Source organism: Dreissena polymorpha, chromosome 12 (assembly GCF_020536995.1).
Source record: "Dreissena polymorpha isolate Duluth1 chromosome 12, UMN_Dpol_1.0, whole genome shotgun sequence".
NCBI lineage: Eukaryota > Metazoa > Mollusca > Bivalvia > Myida > Dreissenidae > Dreissena > Dreissena polymorpha.
Genome location: NC_068366.1, coordinates 52,983,034 through 53,007,570, shown reverse-complemented (window position 1 = coordinate 53,007,570; position 24,537 = coordinate 52,983,034). Strand labels below are relative to the sequence as shown.

The window sequence follows — 24,537 nt, the reverse complement described above, 5'->3', positions numbered from 1 at the left end:
GCCGTTTGCACATTAATTCCTTAAACCCGGGTTCAAGACTTTGAACCGCGGTGCAAAGTCTCTTAACTCTATAATTAAGAAACGACCAATAAAATCGTGACATTTGCCTTCTAATTGTGTTTTAAGCTTCGCTGATTGTTTGTCTCTGAATTATGTAGATAAGAGATTTGTATCTATTTTTAGACACCCTTTGAACCGCGGTTCAAACTCTTAAACATGGGTTTAAGGAATAAATGTGCAAACGGCACTTTGAACTAGGGTTCTAAATCTCTTAACCCTTGATAAAACTGTTTAATAATTAATGTGCATTCCGCGCGTCTTAACCCCAGTTTAAGACTTTGAACCGCAGTTTAAGACTTTGAACCGCAGTTTAAGACCTTGAACCGCAGTTCAAATAGTTAAGAGAGGAATTAATGTGCAAACGGCACTCTGAACTTGGGTTTAAAGTTTCTTATCTATATAATTAACTGTTAAATAATCAATGTGCATTCCGCGCCTCTTAGCCGCATTTTATGAATTCGAACCGCAGTTCAAAGTCTCAAAACCCTATAGTTAAGAGATGACCAATGCAGTCGCGGCATTAACCTTCTAATTGTGGTTTAAGCTCCGCTGATTTTTTGTCTCAGATAACAGATTTGTATTATATACATGTTAAATGCTTTTAACAAAATACAGGTTGTATCAATCTCTGAAATAAAAAATCCCGTATTACGCTACTCGCTGTTTCCAATTCCGTATTACCATACTAGCCGGACTACTTCGACCCATTTAATGACGTCACATTACACGCACCGAAAATATAAATATTTTATATTACGAAATATAATTACGTAGTACATCGTGCGACGTCATTTCTGTGACAAAACAAAAGTTTATCTAAACTCTGTAAAGACATGTCGGACCTGGTGTTTTTAGCAGTAAACTATGTGTTAAAAACGTATTTTCGAGTGTGTTTATCATGCATAAATGTATATTTCGATAGGAATACAATAAAATAGTGTGGTTCAAACTAAGTTTCAATAAAGACATGGAAGATAGAGTGGAAGTGCATATCGTTTGAACATTTTTGTTATAAACATCGGATTAAAGTTGTCAACTTAATTGTTATAAAAATTGGATTAACGATGGCATTAAAGTAAGCGTGTCGGAAACCTGTGTTTTCCCGGTTTGAATGTTAACACGTTAATTTACATAAACTGTATTCATACGCGTCTTAAATAAACTATTGCGTACCGTTTTAGTCATTGTTTTGTCAGTTTTGTTAAAGTAAAAAATACATTTGTTAACTGTTTTCGTTAGTATAAATATATAATAAAAGGAATATTACGCTAGACAATTAGTCCAAGAGTTTGTATACAAGAGTATACAATTGGAACAATTGACTAGCGTAATATTCCGTATGTATCTATTTTGAGACACACTTTGAACCGCGGTTCAAAGTCTTGATCCCGGGTTTAAGGAATTAATGTGCAAACGGCACTTTGAACCCGGGTTCAAAGTCTCTTAACTATATAATTAACTGTTAAACCGTGGTTGCAGAAAATGTACAAATTTTCTTAAAGTTAAGCTGTTTACTTTTTTAGTATTAACATAAAAACACTTTATTAAGTAACTATTTTTTACGATAATTTGGGACATCCCTCGTACATGTCATTTAGAAACGCGTATTGATTTTGAAGGAAATGTTATCACTTAGTTTCCAAACTGAATTACCCGGACTCATTCTGCAACAACGTAAGAGAGCGGACGGTTGAATAGCTTAACTTCAAACATGGCCGTATTCAGTACCGATGTACGCCGGAGGTTTATCGGACTTGTACTGGTTATAAGTGGCACACTAGGATACACCATGGCTACAAATGGTAGGGCAATTTTATTATCTTTTTATATTACCCTCGAATAAAAAGTTATTAGTTCGTGTTTGCGGTCGATCCGTCGGACTCTACAAATTAATGCAGAAGGTTTAGTGAGCTAATTTCTTTTATGAAAACCAAACGAAAAGCAACAAACAATGAATTCCAAATCAAAAAATCTGTTTTCCTATTAAATTAAGAAAAATCTGTTTCAATGTTATTTTTAATTACTATTTATTTCAAATTACCATTCTATATGATGAAAACTTTAAATATAAATTATTGCACAGAGTTCATCTGCAGAAGAAAATGTGCTTTTATAATGTTTTATTTATAATTTCAAAAGCGCATATGCAGGTGCGTGTTTTGCCGAATATGCGCAAATGCGTACATTGTTTTCTTATTTGTATTTTTTTTTATAAAACTGTTATGTTACATAATGATATGTTGTCATTCGTATTAACGTGACAGAAAATAATTTGTATATTTTAGTATGAAGACGATGTATTGTTGTATTAGTCTTAATAAAATGTGTTTGTCTGTCTGTCTGTCTGTCTGTCTGTCTGTTTACCTGTCTGCCTGCCTGCCTCTTGCCTGTCTTCCTGCCTGCCTACCTGCCTGTCTGTCTGTCGGTCGGGCGGTCTGTCTGTCTGTCTGTCTGTCTGTGCAAATATTGCGCATGTGAATTTCGGATAGGTCATGTTATTCTAAGTTTGATGTTATAACGAGTCGTCACTGGAAAAGGAAGCATTTTTATATTAGCCGCGTTTTGCGAAAATGAGTTTAAAAGCATAAGCTGACAGGCTAGTTCATAGCAAGACTTCTTGAATTTGAGTTTTCATTTACAGCTTAAATTATGTAAACACCATCAGCAAATTATGTTGCAGGGAACATTCACCTGCCAAGTCAGATGTTTATATTTTGCCCATCATGCTTCATCAGATAGAGCCTCGTCACCAATAATTAAAATACAAATAATTAACAAAATTCGATTTCATGTCGATCAGTGTGTACTCGTATGAACACGCACTATACAGATGAATAGGAAGGTGAGAACATAATTTTTCACAACCTTAGTAATTTCTTTTGACAGTTAAGATGTTAATATTTTGACTCAAGTAATTGGTGTACTGTAAAAAGTAAAGTGGTACAGAATTTCAACCCAACTTCGGTGTTCAACACCAACGAGCGTTTGGTTTTCATCATCAGCAGCGGCATTCTTATTAGTATTACTGTTATTATCATAAGGGTCATCAATATAATTGGTGGTTGTGTTGGTCATGATGTCTTTGTCGTGTGTCTCATTGCAATGCAATGTCTTTTATGACATAAATCAAGGACCTTGAAGTGATGATATGAATAATAGAAATGATCTCCTACTAATTCAACGTTTCTCCTTATTTACATATTCCATGAAATGCGTTGGTTAACGTTATAGAAGGGAAAATATTTATATTAAATCAAATATTTTGACCTGATGTAAAACAGGTGAGATTCAATTTGTTTTCATTCGATAAAAACATGTCTTTGTCAGGTTAATGTGAATAAGGAGAACTGTAGACAGCGTTCAAAGTACGTTATAGAGACTTTATTGAATATTTATCAGATATTAGCAATGCATTGCCGTTGGCTTTAAAACGTTTTCCGATTATAAAAACTCTTATTGTTGATGGTAACATTTTAAAAGCCCATAAATACTCAAAATCAACGAATATTTCGTACAATATTTCGAAAAATAAAGTTAGCCAATAAAAAAGCAATGATCCTTATAGCAATAGCCAAAAGTTCAATGCTAGATGTCGTCTGGTAACAAAGATTTAAAGCGATACAAAATGCTCGTTATTATTTTTTTTTGTCACAATATATGTGAATTTCCGGCTACGATATCCGAACATTAACGAGCAAACGCGAGATCGGCTTCGGGCAACTTCGGAAGCATAACGTAGTTCTTCCGACGCTGCCGCAGCCGGCCTCGCGTTCGTTCGTAAATGGTCGGATATCGTGGCGGGAAATCAACATGAAACATATTGTCGCACAAAAATAAAAATATGGAATCCGGATAGTGCCATCTATAATCTCGCCATTCTTTCATCAAGGGCGACACACGACACACGAAGCGATACACGATATTTTACGCGACAGTCGCGGCGACGCTTGATATTTTGCGCGATACACGAAGCGACGCGCGAGAATGTACCACGAAATATCGCCCTTGTGTAGGTAGCCCAAAAGGCGATATATCGTGTTAAATATATCGTGCGTCACCGCGACGGTCGCGCAAAATATCGTGCGTCGCCGCGACAGTTGTGCAAAATATATTGCGTCGCCGCGAACGTCGCGCAAACTATCGTTATATCGCTTCGCGTGTTGTGTCTCGCGTTCAAAGGGCGACGCACGAAACACGACGCGACGCACGATCTTTTGCGCGACAATCGCGGCGACGCACGTTACTTTATTATTCAAATATCGCCCATTTAATCCGAATATCATGTATCGCGGTCTAATTTCAGACCGCGACACACGACGAACGAAGCGATACTCGATATTTTGCATTCTATACAAAGATGGTGACGTCAGTACATTATTGTCACCTCTATGTTTAGACGCATCACATTTCCCTGGTTACGGGAATTATGCTTTCGCCAAAGTAGTTCTGCGTAGGAATGAAAATGTTATTATTGAAAGAAAAATCGTTTTTATTGTGTGTTTAAAACGGAATGTTATTTAAAGAAATGTTATTTAATTATGTTTAAATGTGATTTTGAATCTCTATTAAGCCTGATAGCGATTATCAGAAGCATGTTTACCAGACCTTCTTTCGCTTTCACTTTTCATTCGTAAAAGAAGTGCTACCCACAATTTCTTTCGCGTTAGTACACATGTCAGAAAGACCGGTGTGTACACAATGCGATATTTTGCGCGACAGTCGCGGCGACACGCGCTATTTGTACTGTTTAAATACCGCTGTAATAATATCGCCTGTCGACGGTCGCGTTTTCAAAAAATCAGGGGAGACAAAAAGGAGATATTTTTACCTCATCAAGCATGGGCATCATGTCGTATATATATCTTTTGATATAATATTATTTTATAATAATATTCCGATCAGCAATTAAAATGTATATTAATGATATAGCAAGCTATTCGCTTCTTATACTTCAATCTGGCCATAAATAAACATTTAATATATCATAAATATTTTGTATAAACGTATATTTGATGATAGGAAAATCGCTTGGAATAACGATTTTGAATATAACACGGAGTTCCCTAGGTTGAGTTATTAGTTGCTCGATTCTACGGTTCAACGTGCATTACGTGCTTTTTGTTTAAATCATATTAGACATGCACAAAGTAACAGTGTGAACTTTATCTGAATATAAAAGTCATTTATAGTATATCTGGAACCCTGTTAAGCAATATGAAACAAACGTTTTGCGCCCTTCAAAAGCGTTTTTCTTAGCCAATATAAATATTATAAAACTGTTGTTTGCAATGTATGCTGTTTTTTTATGCCGATAATGTATTTGATAAAGCATTATAAAAGGTATTTAAAAGGAAAAAGGCACTCGTGATTTAATTCGTACGCATCTATACTCCTTACTGTGGGTTATTCGACAACAAACCATGATAGAAAAATATTATTTCTTAAGTATATGAACCCTTGCGCTAACATGGTTATAAGCCTCGCATGATAAACTTGATCTTTATCCAAAACTCACATAATATTCTCTATATATACTATCACGGCCGTTAATCACGCGCACCATCTCTTTTTTGAGATGCATTAATAAATGAGCCAATGCTACTTCCGAGGTGGCGCTCTCTGCCCGGATGTTTTTAAATTAAACGGATAATTTTACCGGGTGATAAGTTGTATATGTTGTTTCGCATTATTTTTAAAAATCGGCCAATGTAGCGCGATTCATCGATTATAAGTAAATCCAAAGATGTACAGAAACACACAATCACAGCCCATTTGGAAACGTGAGGACCTTAATAAGTTGTGGTATGGTTGAATTCGTAATATATATAGCAAATCGATGTATTTTGCCTTAGTGACGAGCAAATTCCGAGTCAATTGAATCGCTAATTACATAAAAGATTGCTTTGAGCCTGTACAATTTAATACGTGCACAAAAAACATCGGCTTCTTGCCGATCTAATAGATAAATTTGCAAGAGATTGAGCTAATGCCAAGGAGGTGGCGCTCAGAATAGGTGGTGGCGCCAATGCACATTTATAGCTGTTTTAAAGCGAAATATTTTATGTAATGATTTCTCTTATGATTACAGGACTTAAATTAGTTTGTGTAAGTTGATTTCGCCAGCACATTTGAGTCGCTTGCGTTTTAAATTGGAAAAAGTAGTTTTCTAATAATGTCTTGACGGATTTAAACGTTCGTCTTTGTAAGATAAAAACATTTAACATGTATTATACAAAAAAGTTAACGAAAAAGACCGAGCTATCTTTTGGAGTTGATAGTGAGAAAACAACATATATGAGCCTAAATAAGATTCATTGACCTTTGCCTTTTAGCATTTGAATTAAGGGACACAGATCATCGTTTCAAGAAGAAGTATTATCTTATATTTATTTCATGAATTATCATACTGTATACAAATATGTTGCTGTCGATGAACTATTTTGATAATGTTGAACATTAAGCTATTGGTTTTATGGAGTATTACACATTTTTGGTAAATATCGTACAATATGTTTTATTAATGTTGGTGAATACTTAATTTAGTTGATCACTTAAATATTAAAAAAAGACATCTTATTTATTATAGAATGTGTTTATGTTCTGTAAAGATTTGGGCCTTCGTATGTACGTTGAAAAAATAAAGTAAATAATAACCTTATCTATCAAATGTACGTCATATGATAATGCCATAGCGATACGACCGTTGATTGATGCATCCTGCATTTGCGCCACCTCCTTAGCATTATCTCCATCTCTTTTGGAAAATTGCAAAATTATCTACTATATCGGCAAGCAGCCACTAATTTTGTGTATGTAGCATCTAATGTTTGTTGTACGCAATCGTTTGCTGCCGTAAGCGATTTAATTGGGTGGAAATATGGTCGTCACACGGGAAAAACTAATTGAAATACGTTTTAAAACTCTACCATGCCACAACTTATAAAGGTTCTTACGTTTTTAAATGGATCTAGAATGAATGTTTCTGTACATTTTTTGATGAATTAATCTGCGCTGAATAGCACTTCATTGCCCGATTTTATAAATAAATTGAACATGTTAAATAAAACATATAACACCTAATGACCCTGTAAAATTATCCATGAAATTTCAAAACATCCGGGCCTGAGCGCCACCTCGGAAGTTGCATCGGCCCATTTATTATTGCATCTCAAAAAAGAGGTGACGCGCGTGATAAACGACCGTGACTTTGCACGAATTGGAATTCCAACGACGATGAAACATAAACCAGACTGCAAAGTCCTTGACGACAACTACACGAGCTAGTCTAAAGGGTAGACATTTTGGAATTTCACTATCTAAGAAGCTACAACAAATGCACTGGTTATCTTGTGGGACGTTAATGTAGCGAAAAACAATTATCATCTAATTAGCCTGCGTGGTAGCACACAATTTTAAGTACATGTATAAGCACGTTTTCTCATGACGCATGGCAAAGAAATCTGCACGTAGATCAATGAATAAGCAATATATGTATTTGTTATAACAGCCGTACGGTTAGACAGTCCCTATAGGAAAGGCTTTACGTACAGAGCCGTACGACTAGCCAATAGGATTGTGTGTTTGTCATGCATTATTAGGTATCAATTTTGTGTAATCGCTCCGACAAGTCATTCGATTTCGTAAACCGTGTTTTGGTGAAAGTGGTTAGCATTCGATACAATCTTATGGTTAGCATTCGATACAATCATATGCAAGACGTTGAATTTATGACATTCTGCCTATTTGGCATGTTCAACCCCTTGTCTATATATAATATATCATATATGATTTTTTGTGCCGGGTCCCTATGGATACAATCGTTTAAAAAACCGTTATTTAAATTTTAAAATCAATATAAAATAACGGATGGAATAACAAAAAAGGACGGAATAGCACATCGTTGTTATTTTATTATTATAAACACCGGATTTCAGTTGCCGAGGCGAGGCAAGCTTTTCTTTAACTATAAATTTTTACTGTTCGATGAATCCTGTTAAAGCTCAAATAGAGGTATATATCCAATGTACAGAAGAGTTTCAGTTACAATCGATATTTGTATTATCCGAACTGAGTGCGACGTGTCGTTAACATTATGTTCAATTCTTTCGTTGAGTTGTGGTTAATTGTATTGATCATCGTTGGCTGAGACTGAATGTGGACGCCATTTTGTTATTACGTAACGCGTTGGCCGTAATGGAACGTGCTTTAGCTCCGAGGCCGATTATCGATTATCAACATTTGGCCCTGCAGGGCCAAACGTGATAATCACCTTGCTTTGACCGATAATCACATGCATTCGAGTAAATTTTGTTACTATATATAGTAACATAAGTATTAAAAAAATATATCCTTGAAAATATATATCAAAATTGTGTATATTTAATTAATTTGAACTCGGTTTACTAATGCTAGAATAATCTTTTATAAGTGTGTCGAGGGCAGCCATATTGATAATAAATGGTTAAAAATACTGTAAAACCGTTTAAAAAACGCGACAGTCGACAGGCGATATGATTACAGCGATATTTGAACAGTGCAAATATTGCGTGTCGCCGCGACTGTCGCGCAAAATATCGAGTATCGCTTCGTGCGTTGTGTGTCGCTGTCTGAATTTATACCGCGATACACGAGATTCGTATCATATGGGCGATATTTGAATACTAAAGCGTCGTGCGTCGCCTCAACTGTCGCGCAAATATCGTGCGTCGCTTGATGTTTCGTGCGTCGCCATTTGAACGCGAGACACGACACACGAAGCTATAGACGATTTTTTTGCGCGGCAGTCGCGGTGACGCACGATATTTTGCGCAACAGTCGCGGCAACGCACGATATTTTACGCGACAGTCGCGGCGACGCATGATATTTTTCGCGATAGTCGCGGCGACGCACGATATTAAACTCGACAGTCGCGGCGACGCACGATATTTTGCGCGATAGTCACAGCGACGCACAATATTTTGCGCGACAGCCGCAGCGACGCACTATATTTTGGGCGACAGTCGCGGCGACGCACGATATTTTGCGCGACAGACGCGGCGACGCACTATATATTTAACACGATATATCGCCTTTTGGGTTACCTACACAAGGGCGATATTACATGGTAATGGTACGTCGCTTCGTGTATCGCGCAAAATATCGTGTATCGATTCGTGTGTCGCCCTTGATGAAAGAAGGGCGATATTATAGATGGCTTAATCCGGATTCCGTATTAAAACGAGCATTTTGTATCTCGTTAAATCTATGTTACCTTTCTGCACTTGCAGACTTTTCTAACGCATCATTTAATCATATCAATATAGCTCTCTTATTTTTGAACGGCTTGTGTTGAAATTTGGACCAAGAATAATTCAAAACATATCTGTTAATTACTGAAAATTTAAAGTTAAACAACAATAAATAAAACTTAACAAATTAAAAACGTAACTTCAAAAGTTACATTTGCAAACTCGTTCAACGTTAAATAATAACAATGTGAAAAGTAAAACGCATAAACGGACACGTCTTAATTAGGGTTATGTTTTTTGTCTGTAAAAACTTACATAGAATTATAACATGTATATCGCCTTTTACTACACTTGGTGATTTTTCTAACGCAACACTTTTAAAACTTACATATCTCAGTAATGAGTAAATATTTGTATTAAAAACTCCCCATGTGATCATTTGACTACAATATGTACAAGCTAACGATAAAATCATTCATCCGTGAAGATCGGACGCTTAAGCAAGTGGGAAAGGTAGCTTGTCAAATGCAAAATGCGCGATTTGTCTCCTGCATATACATACGAGCTATATTGTTTTGTAAATTGCTTTAATGTTTTCCTTGTGTAAGAACCCACATTAAATTGTTAAATTGAAATAAAACTAGAATTAAATCGCGTTTCAACATTTCCACGTGCAAAAATATGGAACCACACCTACCCCACGTGCTAAAGCATCAAATCGTCGATTAATGATATTATCGTGAGCCTGCATGGAATGTAGTTAAATGATCGTATGTAAAATTTTAAATCTAAATCTTTACTTATAACTGAGATATTCAAGTTTGAAAAGTGATGCGTTAGAAAAGTCCACAAGTGTACATCTAGCGGTTTTTTGGCTATTGTTATAAGGAAATCTGATATTTGTATGGGTTAACTTTATTTTAGGAAATATGTTGCGAAATATTCGTTGATTTTGCGTATTTAGGTTACTTTAATGTGAAGTAACATTTAAGTGACTTAATCATATCATATCAAATTTAAGGCGTTTCAAACTTAGTGAAAGTGTTTATTAAGTTCTGTGTAAAAACGTACTGAATAAGCTCTTTAATTGTATCTTTGTTTACGGGGTTTATGTGATTTCCTTGTATGTATTAAGAAATTTTATTATATTTTCCTCGAAAACAACAAGCCTAGACGTTATGTAATTGTATTGTGAAATCGAACAGTAATCCTCTACAAAGTTACAGAAGTGGCCTCATCTCGGAAATCACCAGTTTTACATTAACTTATACAGTCTAAAACACAAATCCCGTGATTTTATATTTGTTATCGGGGGCCACTGGGTATATTTAGTCTTACATAGAGACACCCTTTACAATTGTTCTTGTTTGAAACCGCCCAATACTTTCGTTGAAGTATGTAGCATGATCTAGAGGTCGTCAACAAGTTCAAATGATATCCCTAGAGTCAAACATGACCACTTCAGAATATCACATTTTTAATATAGATGTACAACACAATAACCTATTAAATAACCTATTCAATCGTCTCTTCAACAACAACGTCCAGGGCGTTGATATTAAGTATGTAATATCAGATATTGATCCCGTACAAAGTTTGGTAAAAAAGTGTTCGTTTAAACTGGCCGCGACCCAGGTGTCAAATATTTACTTAGACTAAAAAGCAAAATAATACCAACTTTCTTCTCTTAATGGCAAGACCCATAGGTGTTATAGTTTGTATGTAATACCAGATAGTGTTATGTACAAACTTAGACAAACTTAACAGGATATTTAAAATATTGCCATTCTTGAAAAAAGTAGACCCAGAGGACGGACCTCAAGTTGCGTACCATTGAGCTACAGTTTCTAAGATGAGCTCTCAAGGTTTCTCTCGTTGCGTCTTGTGAAAGTCGATACTTTTTATTTTATTGCTCACAATCTAATATATTTGTATTTTGCTTACAGGGTGTCTAGGGTTATTTACGGAGCCATATGGCGTCATCACAAGCCCTAACTACCCAGAGAATTATAAAGACGACACTTCTTGTGAATGGGCCATCAGGTCGCAAGAAGGCAAAAGGATCAAAGTACATACTTGTCATTTTTATCACTTTATTGTTAGAGTCGAATAATAGGCAGTTTTTGTTAAAGGGATCTTTTCACGATTTGGTAAATTGACAAAATTGAAAAAAGTTGTTTCAGAATCGCAAATTTTCGGTTTAGTTATGATATTTGTGAGGAAACAGTATTACTGAACATTTGCCATGGTCTAATATAGCTATTTTATGCTTCTTTTGACGATTTAAAAACCTAAAAATTATAAAGCGTTGAAAAGCGAAACGATTGAATAATTTGGAGAGTTCTGTTGTTGTCGTTTATATTTGTGAAACTACGAAGATTGCTTATATAATGTATAAAATACGCCTGCTATGTATGCTTGGCAGAGTAGCTCAGTTGGCTAATGCGTTTTTACTTCAGGATTCCGGGGGTCACTGGTTCGAGCCCTACTGAGGGCTATTTTTTTTCCTTTTTTTATTTTTTACTGTAGCTTTTAAAATTTAATGTTAACATTTATCAATATAAAGTATTTAATGACAAACTTCAAAACATGCCAAAATCTGTGAAAAGGCCCCTTTAAAACATGTGTGTGCTTTAATAAAGTACATATTCTTGATAATGTTTTCAAAACAAACGCGCTTGCATGGTTTCTCATAAGGCATATTGATATAAAGTTATGCAAGTGTAATTGTTGCTATCATCAAGCATGTAGCATTGCAAACGTTATGCTCCCTTTCTCCATTTAGAACTTTCACAATTGAAATATGGTACATTATGTGACATGCAGCATAATGGGTATTTCGTCACTTATTAGATATGACCCTATTCGTGAAATCTAAGCTATTATGTGTTTTAAATTGTGAGCGTTATGCTTAAGCTATGCTAGAAACGATAACTGCAAGTCTACTACGCTAGGAACGATAACCACTGTCTGTCTACACTACCTGCATCAAAATTATGCAGACGACGAATGTTAGGAGCGTCTGCTCTGCTACTGCAGTGTGTGTATTTAATCAATAGTGTTTAGCAGCTTGTAAGAAGACATTGACCAGTCTAGTGGTTATCATTGAAATCTGTACATATTAGCTGCTTTCAGGGAAAACGGGGCTGAATGCATGTCAAATAACATTAGCCTGTGCCCACTGATTACCCTGTGCAATGCGCACAAGCTAATCAAGGGTGACACTTTTTGATTTGTTATGGTGTTTTTCGTTAAAAGACAGTCTCTGGTACAGGGGTGACTATTTATGCATATGCACTAAGCACTATTTTCCAAAAATGAAGCTTAAATTATCTTTTGTATTCATGATTTGAAAAAACAACAACAACAACATCTCAACCTGTGCTTTAAGACACACTCTTTATGAATTTGAATGGGGAGTGTTCATTTCAAACTTGCGATATAAAAAGCTTTAACATAATTTTGAAAACCGAGTTGCGTCTAAGATTATACAATAGCGAACAACTTCAGCGCCTTCATCGCTTTGATTTTTAGATACAAAATCTCATCGCAATAAATTCACACTCAATCAATATATCGCGCTTGCTTTTCAGCTGGATTTTACATTCTTTGAAATGGAGGATCATTATTCGTGCCTCTATGACTACCTTCATATCTTCAATGGACCAAGCACCTCTTACCCCTCCATCGGAAAATTCTGCGGGAGCGCAACACCAAGTGGATTCAGGTCTCAGTCGAATAGTGTATACTTTGTCTTCAAAACAAACGGTAGCACTTCACGTCGGGGTTTCAGCATGACCTACATGTTCTTCGGACAAGGTGGGAATCGTTTAAAGAATTCTTTTTAATGTTACTGGTCTTTTACAGATTTAATTATTTCAACTTCATTAGTTCAGGATTTTGCAGATAAAATGTATGAAAGGTGTCATATTTTACACCTAGCAGAAAAAACATAAAATACGGGATCGTTTCAGAAATGTTTTCACTTGTTCTTCAGTCCATTTCTTGCCCTAAGAGCAATTACGAGATTTCTAGGTTTAGGCTTGCTTTGTTTAATATTCGTACATATGTAAATTGCATGGCTAAAATAAAACAATAATAGTAAATAACAAATAAAAGGATATCAACTTAGATGTAATATTGGGGTTTTAATGTTAATATACTTCAAATAATAAAGTCTGCATACTTTTTAATCTGCTGATACAATATCCGATAAAATTAACAATATTATATTATAACAATAGACAAACGATTATCAATTCTTACTTCAAATTGATATTCTCAATACAAATAATAAAAGTTTACAGTTGATCTGTAAAGTGTAAAAAATTATTATAAGAACAAAAGTCATCCTTGAAACATGACCAGAACAAACACGCTCTGGAAAAATGGCCGAGAGCGGACCTTAAATACTGTTTCCAATTGTATTAGCAGTTATTGCGGTTTGGATTTCTTGGAATTACAACAGGACATTTCCTAATATCCTGGACACTTGGGGTGTTTCTAACTGATCCTTGTCCTCACCAACATATCTGGGTTGTGGAATGTTCGAGAAATGTGACCAACATTCGGATGTTCTTTATATAATAATGTGGATTGCACTAGACCGAGCACTTATTTTAGACAAATCAATAACCTGGTTTGAAAGTCTTGTATATCTTGTATAAAGAAAGCCTTACATCTCTTTAGAAGCTTCCTGCTTAAAGCATTTTTCTGTTGTAGGTTAATATATATATTTATTTGGCTCGTGCCAAATAAAATCATTTATAATCGATAATTGATAAATACCCAATGGTTTTTGTAATGCGTATGGTTATATATTGTACAATAATGAAGTTTAAAATAAATGAGTAATTTAATACTCAGTTAGTGAAAGTGTTCATTAAGTTTTGTGTAAAAAACGTCCTGATTGAGCTCTTGAATTTATCTTTGTTAACGGGGTTTATGTGATTTCCTTGTATGTATTAAGAAATTGTATTATATTTACCTCAAAAAACAACAAGCCTATACGTTATGTAATTGTATTGTGAAATCGAACAGTGGTCCTCTACAAAGTTACAGAAGTGGCCTCATCTCGGAAATCACCAGTTTTACATCAACTTATACAGTCTAAAACACAAATCCCGTGATTTTATATTTGTTATCGTTGTTAACGGGGTTTTTGTGATTTCCTTGTATATATTAAAACATTTTACTATATTTTACCCTCAAACAGCAAGCCTAGACGTTAGGTATTTGTATTGTCACATCGAAAAGTGGTCCTCTACAAAGTGACAGAAGTGGCCTTATCTCGGAAATCAACGGTTTTACATTAACTTATACAGTCTAAAAACACAAATCCAAGCTTTTTATATTTGTTGTCGGGGACACTGGGTATATTTAGTCTTACATAGAGAAACCCTTTACAACTGTTCTTGTTTGAAATCGCTCATCACTTTCATGAACTATGACGCATGATCTAGAGGTCCTCTACAAAGTATGTTCAAATGATATCCCTAGAGTCAAAGATAAACACTTCACAAATATTACATTTTTAATATAGATGTACAACACAATAACCTATTAAATAACCTATTCAATCGTCTCTTCAACAACAACGTCCAGGGCGTTGATGTTAAGTATGTAATATCAGATATTGATCATGTACACAGTTTGGTTAAAAGTGTTCGTTTAAACTGGCCGCGACCCAGATGCCAAATGTTTACTTAGACTTAAAAGCAAAATAACACAAACTTTCTTCTCTTACTGGCAAGCCCCATAGGCGTTATAGTTTGTATGTTATACCAGATAGTGACAAACTTAACAAGATATTTTAAATATTTCCCATTCTTGAAAAAAGTAGACCCAGAGGACGGACCTCAAGTTGCGTACCATTGAGCTACAGTTTCTAAGATGAGCTCTCAAGGATTCTCTCGTTGCGTCTTGTGAAATTCGGTACTTTTTATTTAATTGCTCACAATCTAATATATTTTTATTTTGCTTACAGGGTTTCTTGGGGAATTTACGGAGCCATATGGCGTCATCACAAGCCCTAACTACCCAGGGTATTATGAACACAACACTTCTTGTGAATGGGTCATCAGGGCACAAGAAGGCAAACGGATCAAAGTGCACACTTGTCATTTTTATCACTTTATTGTTAGAGTCGAATAATGGGCAGCTTTTGTTAAAGGGATCTTTTCACGATTTGGTAAATTGACAAAATTGAAAAAAGTTGTTTAAGAATCGCAAATTTTCGGTTTAGTTATATTTGTGAGAAAAACAGTATTACTGAACATTTGCCATGGTCTTATATAGCCATTATATGCATCTTTTGACGATTTAAAAACCTAAAAATTATAAAGCGTTGCAAAGCGAAACGTGTGAATAATTTGGAGAGTTCTGTTGTTGTCGTTTATATTTGTGAAACTACGAAGATTGCTTATATAATGTATAAAATACGCCTGCTATGTATGCTTGGCAGGATAGCTCAGTTGGCTAAGGCGTTTTTACTTCAGGATTCCGGGGGTCATTGGTTCGAGCCCTGCTGAGGGCTACCTTTTTTTCCTTTTTTTAAATTTTATTTTTTACTGTAGCTTTTAAAATTTAATGTTTACATTTATCAATATAAAGCATTTAATGACAAACTTCAAAACATGCCAAAATATGTGAAAAGGCCCCTTTAAAACATGTGTGTGCTTTTATAAAGTACATATTCTTGATAATGTTTTCGGAACAAACGCGCATGCATGGTTCCTTATAAGGCATATTGATATAAAGTTATGCAAGTGTAATTGTTGTTATCATCAAGCATTTAGCATAGCAAACGTTATGCTCCCTTTCTCCATTTAGAACTTTCACAATTGAAATATGGTACGTTATGTGACATGCAGCATAATGGGTATTTCGTCACTTATTAGATAAGACCCTATTCTTGAAATCTAAACTATTATGTGTTTTTAATTGTGAGCGTTAGCTCACAACTAATGTAGAGAGGCAGTTTTGCAAGTCAGTATGCTTAAGCTACGCTAGGAACGATAACTGCAAGTCTACTACGCTAGGAACGATAACAACTGCCTGTCTATACTACCTGCAGTAAAATTATGCAGACGACGAATGCTAGGAGCGTCTGCTTTGCTACTGCAGTGTGTGTATTTAATCAATAGTGTTTACCAGCTTGTAAGAAGGCATTGACCAGTCTAGTGTTTATCATTAAAATCTGTACATATTAGCTGCTTTCAGGGAACACGGGGCTGAATGCATGTCAAATAACATTAGCCTGTGCCCACTGATTACCCTGTGCAATGCGCACAAGCTAATCAAGGGTGACACTTTTTGATTTTTTATGGTGTTTTTCGTTTAAAGACAGTCTCTGGTACAGGGATGACTATTTATGCATATGCATTAAGTCCTATTTTCCCAAAATGAAGCTTAAATTATCTTTTTTATATATGAATTGAAAAAACCCCCATCTCAACCTGTGCTTTAAGACACACTCTTTATAAATTTGAATGGGGAGTGTTCATTTCAAACTTGCGATATAAAAAGCTTTAACATAATTTTGAAAACTGAGTTGCGTCTAAGATTATACAATAGCGAACAACTTCAGATTACTTGACTTTTTATCACTGTATTATAAGTTTCAAATAATAGACAGCTTGTTATGTTTGACCGTTACTTTAAGTGTTTAAAGCGATAAATGTGCAATGTTTTAGTTAAAACATGTTTGGGCTTTTATAAAGTACATATTCTTGATAATGTTCTCAAAACAAACGCGCATGCATGGTTCCATATCAGGCCTTTTGATATAACGTTATGCATGTGTAATTGTTGTTATCATCAAGCATTTAGAATTGTAAACGTTATGCTCCCTTTCTCCATTTAGAACTTTAACAATTATAATATGGTACGTTATGTGACATTCAGAATATTGGGTATTTCGTCACTTATTAGATATGACCCTATTCGTGAAATCTAAACTGTTATGATGTTTATTTTTTCAGGTACAAAGTCTCATCAAAATTCACACTCGATCAATATATTGTGATTGCTTTTCAGTTGGACTTCACTTCATTTAAAACGGAGAATAACTATGACTGCCTAGAGATCTTCAATGGGCCAAGCAGCTCCTCTCCCTCCATCGGAAAATTCTGCGGGAGCGCGACACCAAGTGGATTCAGGTCTCAGTCGAATAATGTATACTTTGTCTTCAAAACAGACTATAGCATCACATATCGGGGTTTCAGCCTGACCTACCTGTTCTTCACACAAGGTGGGAATCGTTTGAAGAATTCTTTTTAATGTTACTGGTCTTTTACAGATTTAATTAGTTCAACTTCATTAGTTCAGGATTTTGCAGATAAAATGTATGAAAGGTGTCATATTTTACACCTCGCAGAAACAATATAAAATACGGGATCGTTTCAGAAATGTTTTAACTTGTTCTTCAGTCCATTTCTTGCCCTAAGAGCAATTACGAGATATCTAGGTTTAGGCTTGCTTAGTTTAATATTCGTACATATGTAAATTGTATGGCTAAAATAAAACAATAATAGTAAATAACAAATAAAATGATATCAACTTAGATGTAATATTGGGGTATTAATGTTACTATACTTATTCATTTATTGCTTTAATGTTTAAAATGATGTGTACATCAGAATTAAAATAATAAAGTCTGCATAATGTTTAACCTGCTGATACAATATCCGATAAAATTAACAATACTATATTATAACATTTATTATAAAATCCTAGACAAACGATTACCAATTCTTACTTAAAATTGATATTCTCAATACAAATAACACGTATATATTATGACATAACTGTGCGTTTGCAAGTGTTTATATGGAAATATAGGCAATAGAAATGGTAATTTACTCTTCTTACGGCGAAAAGGATATCCAGTTGAATCGTTTTGCAATATCAACAAACTAAAAAACATTAATTAAATGAGTTAGTTTCGGCAGATCATTAAGATAAGTAAGTATTGATTATCTAAAATAAATATATGTATTCGTGCATGTGTCTTAGACACAAGAAAGTTTTCATCGTGTTTCTTAAATCATTATATGTTAAAACTCGGAATGTACCTTCAGTTTCAAGTGTGGCAATTGGCAATACAGCGATTCAGACGGACACGTTTCTACCTGTTGATGGATTGACAGACACGTGCTCAAAGACAACGTCCATTTATGCAGAATTGAAGCTTGATCTGACTGAGTATTACCTCATCGAAGAAGTGTCCATACATTCTTGTATGACTTTACTTTTTAATATATGAACGACACAAATATGCGTAATGCATCGGTTTATAACATAAACCGGGTTTTACTGGTGATGAAAAATGGGTGTACAACGTTGTCATTTAACTCATTTACACTGGGATTTGAAACTTTGAGTATTGTTTTGTTAAATACATATTCTAATGCGTCTTAGTTTTCGTGAATCAAGTAGAATAATTCGATACGAGCTCCGCTGCAAAATCCGGGTCCCTCGTATAATGCAGCATAAAGCGCGAAGGACCTCATAAACTTCGCAACACACACGCGCGCGCACGCGCGCACACGCGCGCGCGCACACACACACGAATTTGCACCCACAAACACGCACGCACACGCACGCACGTACACTCATAAACACACACACGCACGCACACTATAGCGTTAACGCATTGTCGGATTGAGAAGCATTTATCAGTAGCATTGTCTCTTTGTGTATTGAATTTATAGTCAAAATGGTTGAATGTTTGGTGTGTATAAATTATAATTGCTGTGAAATAATGATGCCAGCGACTAAGGCCTATAATAATGCAGACTAATTCCGTTTTTTAAGTGTTTTACGTTTACAAAACGCTTATGTCCTGATATATTGTAAATACATTTGTAAGTGCAACTTAAAGTCAGATAAAACTTCGAACGTCATGGTTATTGTCTGGGTTCAGTGAGCACGATCTACAGCTTTGGCCTGCAATTTATCAGAATTATGATCCTTTATTCTGAGAAAAGTAAGCTTTAGGTTAGCGTAGGACAACTCCATATCTCCAGAATCACTACATGTATTCAATACAAACATATGTCTTTGATGACATGTGATAAAAAGATGTAACTGTCTAAAACTTATTAATTATACAAGCAATATTGCAGATTTATGCCAAATTTGTACTTAAAGAATTCAGTTGAACGTTAATGTGCACCTGGTAAGTATTTCTGTATTTACTTTGTGCCAGTCATTTATTTGAAACTTCATGTGTATTAAGGTTCATTAAAAACTTAACTGGACAATCTTGAAAACAATGTATAAAAGTGTTATATAGATTTTTTTTAAATTTCTAAATGTTCATTATAAAGTTATTATTAGCCCCTTACATAATCCACTGCACGTACTATAAATTATCAATATCCGTGCCAGTATATCAGGTGATTCTTTAGGTGAAATGCTGTAATTTGGGTTTACAAAATGTTCTTATGGCTGCAACAAATACAGCATTATTGTACTGTTATGGGCACCATCAGCATTTCTAAAACTTTGTTTATTCATTGCCATTTTCACATGTGTTACTAATTACTATATATTGAATCACACCACTTTGAACAGGACCAATGTAAGAGGTATTTGTTCTCGTATGTTATACTCCATATTAAAGAGAACCCACCGATGGTTATGCATTTGGTATTATCATATTGACACAATACATGTTCATAATGTTGTTTCATTAATCCGTCTTACATGTAATTTCATTTAAATCGTCTAAACTTTGCAGAACAGTGTTGCATCGTGGGTTAGGATTGGGGTAATACAATTCAGTTTATAAAATACATTACATAAAGTTCTGAACAACAAGCATTATTACTTGTTAAACAATTGCTCGCAGTTTAAAGATAATCAATTCAGGACATTGTCCAAACATTTTCATCACCTACGCCGCATTTGAGTAAATTGACTGTTGATATTTGATTATATTTTATAATTATTATACCAGAGTTTTAAGACTCTTTGACTATTTCGATTAAACTGGTTCGAGATTGATAAAATCATTACACACACATAAGTATATTACAGACATTTTTTTCGAAAATGCAGTTTCTACTTAATTGGTAAATCACACAATGTTTTTAACTTGCATAAATCGCATTTATTTTACAGCAGTTGAAGCAAAATCCTATACAATCGGAATGGGACTGGCACGTGGTAAGTACGAGGCTGATGCCATCCTGAGCCCATCTGCATTCAGCTCAGCCACGTGGAGACCCACCAACAAAGGTCCTTACAGACATGTCAGAGTAATGGCGAAACCAGAAAATCAACCTCTGACAATCTGCGAGCTCCAGATTAAAGGATCTGAACAACCAAAGACACCTCGTGAGTCAATGTCATAGCTTAAACCATTATAAGTGTTTTTTCTCGTCAACTAGATGTGATTTAAATCATATAAAGGGCGAAGCTTTATATTCAGCATCTCGATGCAGATGACATGGGAATATTTTCAAGTTGATGCACTCCAATTATTTTCATGAAGTAATTTCCCTTTCATTTAAATTATTACATAGTTTAATGAATGTATCGTATCCGCTCGGGATCTTATCAACTTAATGTTGGAATTTAAGGACATTTCATTTGCAACTTGCATGGTGTATATATATCGATAATACACATAATGCCTTGTTTATTCGTTTCCATGCTTATTTTCAACTCATAATAAATTTTCAACGCATTATCGTTTGGCAGCCATCAGTGATCTTCATATTCTTGTTCGCAGATGGCGAAAATGGTGCGATTAGTTAAGAACGTTTTATGACATATCAAATGAGGATATAATTTTTTGTTTTCCTAAATTAAATAAATGTATATGCATACTGTTTATTTAACCATTTGACATATGTTTATTGCCTGCGGTTTTATTTTCTTACTGTATTTGCATGATGAAATATTAACTATATGATGCAATATTCTTTTTTTTGTAAAAAGAAGGGATGGAGTTGACCCTTGTTCGTAATTTAATTTCATCGTTCTTCAAAAAGCTGTAAGTCTGTTGCTCTGGTCTCCTTCCTACCATTGAGTAATTAAATTGTAATCGTTTTTATTCCCCTTTATTATCGTTTAATTTTAGTTGCAATGCTATGAGGTTAAATTTTATTTGCAGTTATATGTATCATGAATATTGCTAGGCCAAGTGTGAGGTTGAGCGCTATAAAACCGGTTTAAAACCCCAATGCTTTGCACTGACCGTTCCAAGGCGGTGACCCCAGCTGTATTCTTCTATGTGTGTATGTTGTTTCGTATTGTGCTGTTTCGTACTGTTTTTGGCCATTGGTCACTTGCCTTAAATAAAGGACCAACATATTATATATATAATGGGATACAATACTGCTCCAGCAGCTGGAGTTTCATTTTTTTATTTTTAATTATAATAATGGGTTCCTACTTGATCAATACTATTTTGAGAAATAATATTTGAAACATGTATGTTTATCGCGTTCTCATAAATTACTATGATAACATGTAAGGACAAGTCAAAAGTTCAATGTTATACACATCGATAATATATTGATATTTGGGACTTGGGAAGATGGAACATGAGCGGGATGGCATATAAACGGTTTGGCATAGACAGTTACGTCCGATAGAGCATATATCATTTTTACAAAGAATAAACGATGTAGAATATTTCCTAGAGAGCAATTGGCTGATATTACTGCCTCGCTGTCGTATATTGATCAGTGGGTGTCGTCGTTCTATCACAGATTCGCCTGTCTGATATTTCTGCCTCGCTGCGCTCATGATGAGCAGTGAGTTTCGTCGTTCTTTCAAAGGTTCGCCTGTCTGATAATTCCGAATAGTTGCGTGAATGTTGATCACTGAGTGTCGTCCTTCGTTCAAAACCTCGCTTACTTGCGAACTTCATTTTAGTTTATGATGCATTATGTTTTAAATGTATTATAATGGATTAGGTTTTAAATGACATATTGTGTGGGGGTTATTTATATAATAGAACCATTGCAATTTCCTTTAAAGCATCTTTTCTTCCTGTTTTACGAGAAAAAAACGTATGTTTGGAAAAAAAATACTTCGGGAAACATAGCATTTATATGCCAGATAAAGTTTAATGCAATTCATAACTTTTTTGAATTTCAGTATTCCGGGTTTTCACTGGTATCGCTATGTCGAATCCTCCTGTCCGTACAGTCGCACCTGTTAAGAGTCAGATAGAGTGCTCGTTGATCTGTCTTCGTCAAAAAATACCAGCTTGTGTTACCGCACAGTTCGACCAGGAGAGGAAGAGCTGCGCACTGTTTGACGGATGCGAGCACACCAATCTTCAGAGTAATGAAAACAAAACAGTTGTATTCGCCTTTGCTGCCAACTGCTTTACAAAATAACATTAATTTGAATTCCCCCAAATGAATATTATTGTAATGATCCTTTCATCGAGTAATATCAATTTGTCAGTAAGACGATTTGTCAATAGAATAAAATGAATCAACGATGACTTTTGTAAGATAAAACACTATATTTGCGGTTAAGATAAACGGTTTCAGAAGTATCACTAACATATGCACAATTGTATCATTTATTAAAATAATTCACACGTTCTACGGCAAAATGGCAACTTCGCGTAACAGTTATTTATTAAAAATATGACATATAATGTCTCTGTACAGATTTTTATTTTTGAAACTCGCTGTGTTTAGCATCAAACGCTTTTATAACTTTAAGTTTTGTATACAAATGTTCATAGAACCTATGAAAGCTATTAGCGTCTTTTCACCCCAGTCAAGAGCAGAAGTTGCGTAAATGCCATCGACGATAACAATAAACATAGAAAAGAAAGACATTAAACGTTGTATCATTACCGCGATTTTAGTTTGTGTCTATGGTGGCCCTTAGAACAGATTTCAGCAAAGTTGTATTAATGGGCGATCGGTAGGGATATGAAATATTTCTCTTTTTTTAACTATTACTATCAGAACTTTTGTATTACAATTTATTAAAATTAAACATTTTATATGTTTTAATAATAATTTAGAAAAAATATGATAAAATGCTGTTGTTAAAATGTTCCGTGTTTATTGTGCTTGTATTATTTATTGATGTTAACAATATTTTGCTGACAATTTTTATGAAACTTTTAGATCTTAAGATTTAAATATTTTGGTTTTGTATCAAATTAGGAGGCGAAGACAGTTCCCGCATTACAAAGTCATTTTTAATAATGCAATCAAAATCTGCGCAATATACTATCTTTACAAATCTAACAATCTAATTACATTTTCAACCATTTAAAAATATAAATAAGCAGTTTAATCAAAACATTTTATTGCACACATTTCATTTTTTAATTTGCAAATATTTATTTTTTTAAATTAAAATTGTTAGGTTGTTTGTATCTAAACTATTTTATGTTTATAATTAATGTTTTTTTAACATGTTTTGTTTTGTTTTACTGATATGACATTGTTTCCATTCAACTTATATATATATATTAGATTTATTATATAGGTAATTGCTAATTATAATACAAAAATGACAGTGGTCCGCACGTAAAAAGATTTAATGCATGTCTATGACCTAATAATATCGTTTAATGTTCGATTGTTTAACTATTTGCATTATATAGTAGTGATACCTGACCTAGTCAATGAAACAAACTTGATGTTAATACATATGAATTACAACCTTTGTGAATAAAATGTTTGTGATTGTTGTCATACTATTTGCACATTTTTATGCCCCGGATCGAAAGATCGGGGGTGTATTGTTTTTGGCCTGTCTGTCATTGTATGTGTGTGTCCCAAAACTTTAACCAAAACTTTAACCTTGGTCATAACTTTTGCAATATTCAAAATAGCAACTTTATATTAGGCATGCATGTGTATCTCATGGAGCTGCACATTTTGAGCGGTGAAAGGTCAAGGTCAAGGTCATCCTTCAAGGTCAAAGGTCAAAAAAACAAATTCAAAAACTTTAACCAAAACTTTAACCTTCTTCATAACTTTGTAATATTGAAGATAGAAACTTGATATTTGGCATGCATGTGTTTCTCATGGAGCTGCAAATTTTGAGTGGTTAAAGGTCAAGGTCATCCTTCAAGGTCAAAAAGTCAAATTTATGGCTTCAAAGCGGCGCAATAGGGGGCATTGTGTTTCTGACAAACATTGCTTGTTTATGTACATATTGTGCTTTATCTCAAGTATGACAAAACTTCAAAAGAAGTATCCTAAAAAGAAATTTTAGCTATGGCTGATAGAATCTCCAAATATTTAATTG

The 24,537-nt window shown here is 34.5% G+C and overlaps 1 protein-coding gene across 1 annotated transcript; it reads left to right on the top strand.

Moving 5' to 3' along the window:
- The first annotated feature begins 1,554 nt into the window (after positions 1–1,554).
- Positions 1,555–23,706, top strand: LOC127852615 (dorsal-ventral patterning tolloid-like protein 1). Its single transcript, XM_052386565.1, has 8 exons — positions 1,555–1,862; positions 11,235–11,356; positions 12,882–13,107; positions 15,275–15,396; positions 17,326–17,539; positions 18,369–18,527; positions 20,416–20,631; positions 22,405–23,706. The coding sequence occupies exons 1-8, from the start codon at positions 1,772–1,774 to the stop codon at positions 22,647–22,649; spliced, it is 1,395 nt and encodes a 464-aa protein (XP_052242525.1). The 5' UTR covers positions 1,555–1,771; the 3' UTR covers positions 22,650–23,706.
- The last annotated feature ends 831 nt before the right edge of the window (positions 23,707–24,537 follow it).

Bases quoted from the DNA above. Each gene is read 5' to 3' on its own strand.
- LOC127852615 (XM_052386565.1), top strand. From the start codon at position 1,772: ATGGCCGTATTCAGTACCGATGTACGCCGGAGGTTTATCGGACTTGTA. The intron at 1,863-11,234 runs GTAGGGCAATTT...TTTTGCTTACAG, and splicing joins ATACACCATGGCTACAAATG to GGTGTCTAGGGTTATTTACG. The intron at 13,108-15,274 runs GTGGGAATCGTT...TTTTGCTTACAG, and splicing joins CTACATGTTCTTCGGACAAG to GGTTTCTTGGGGAATTTACG.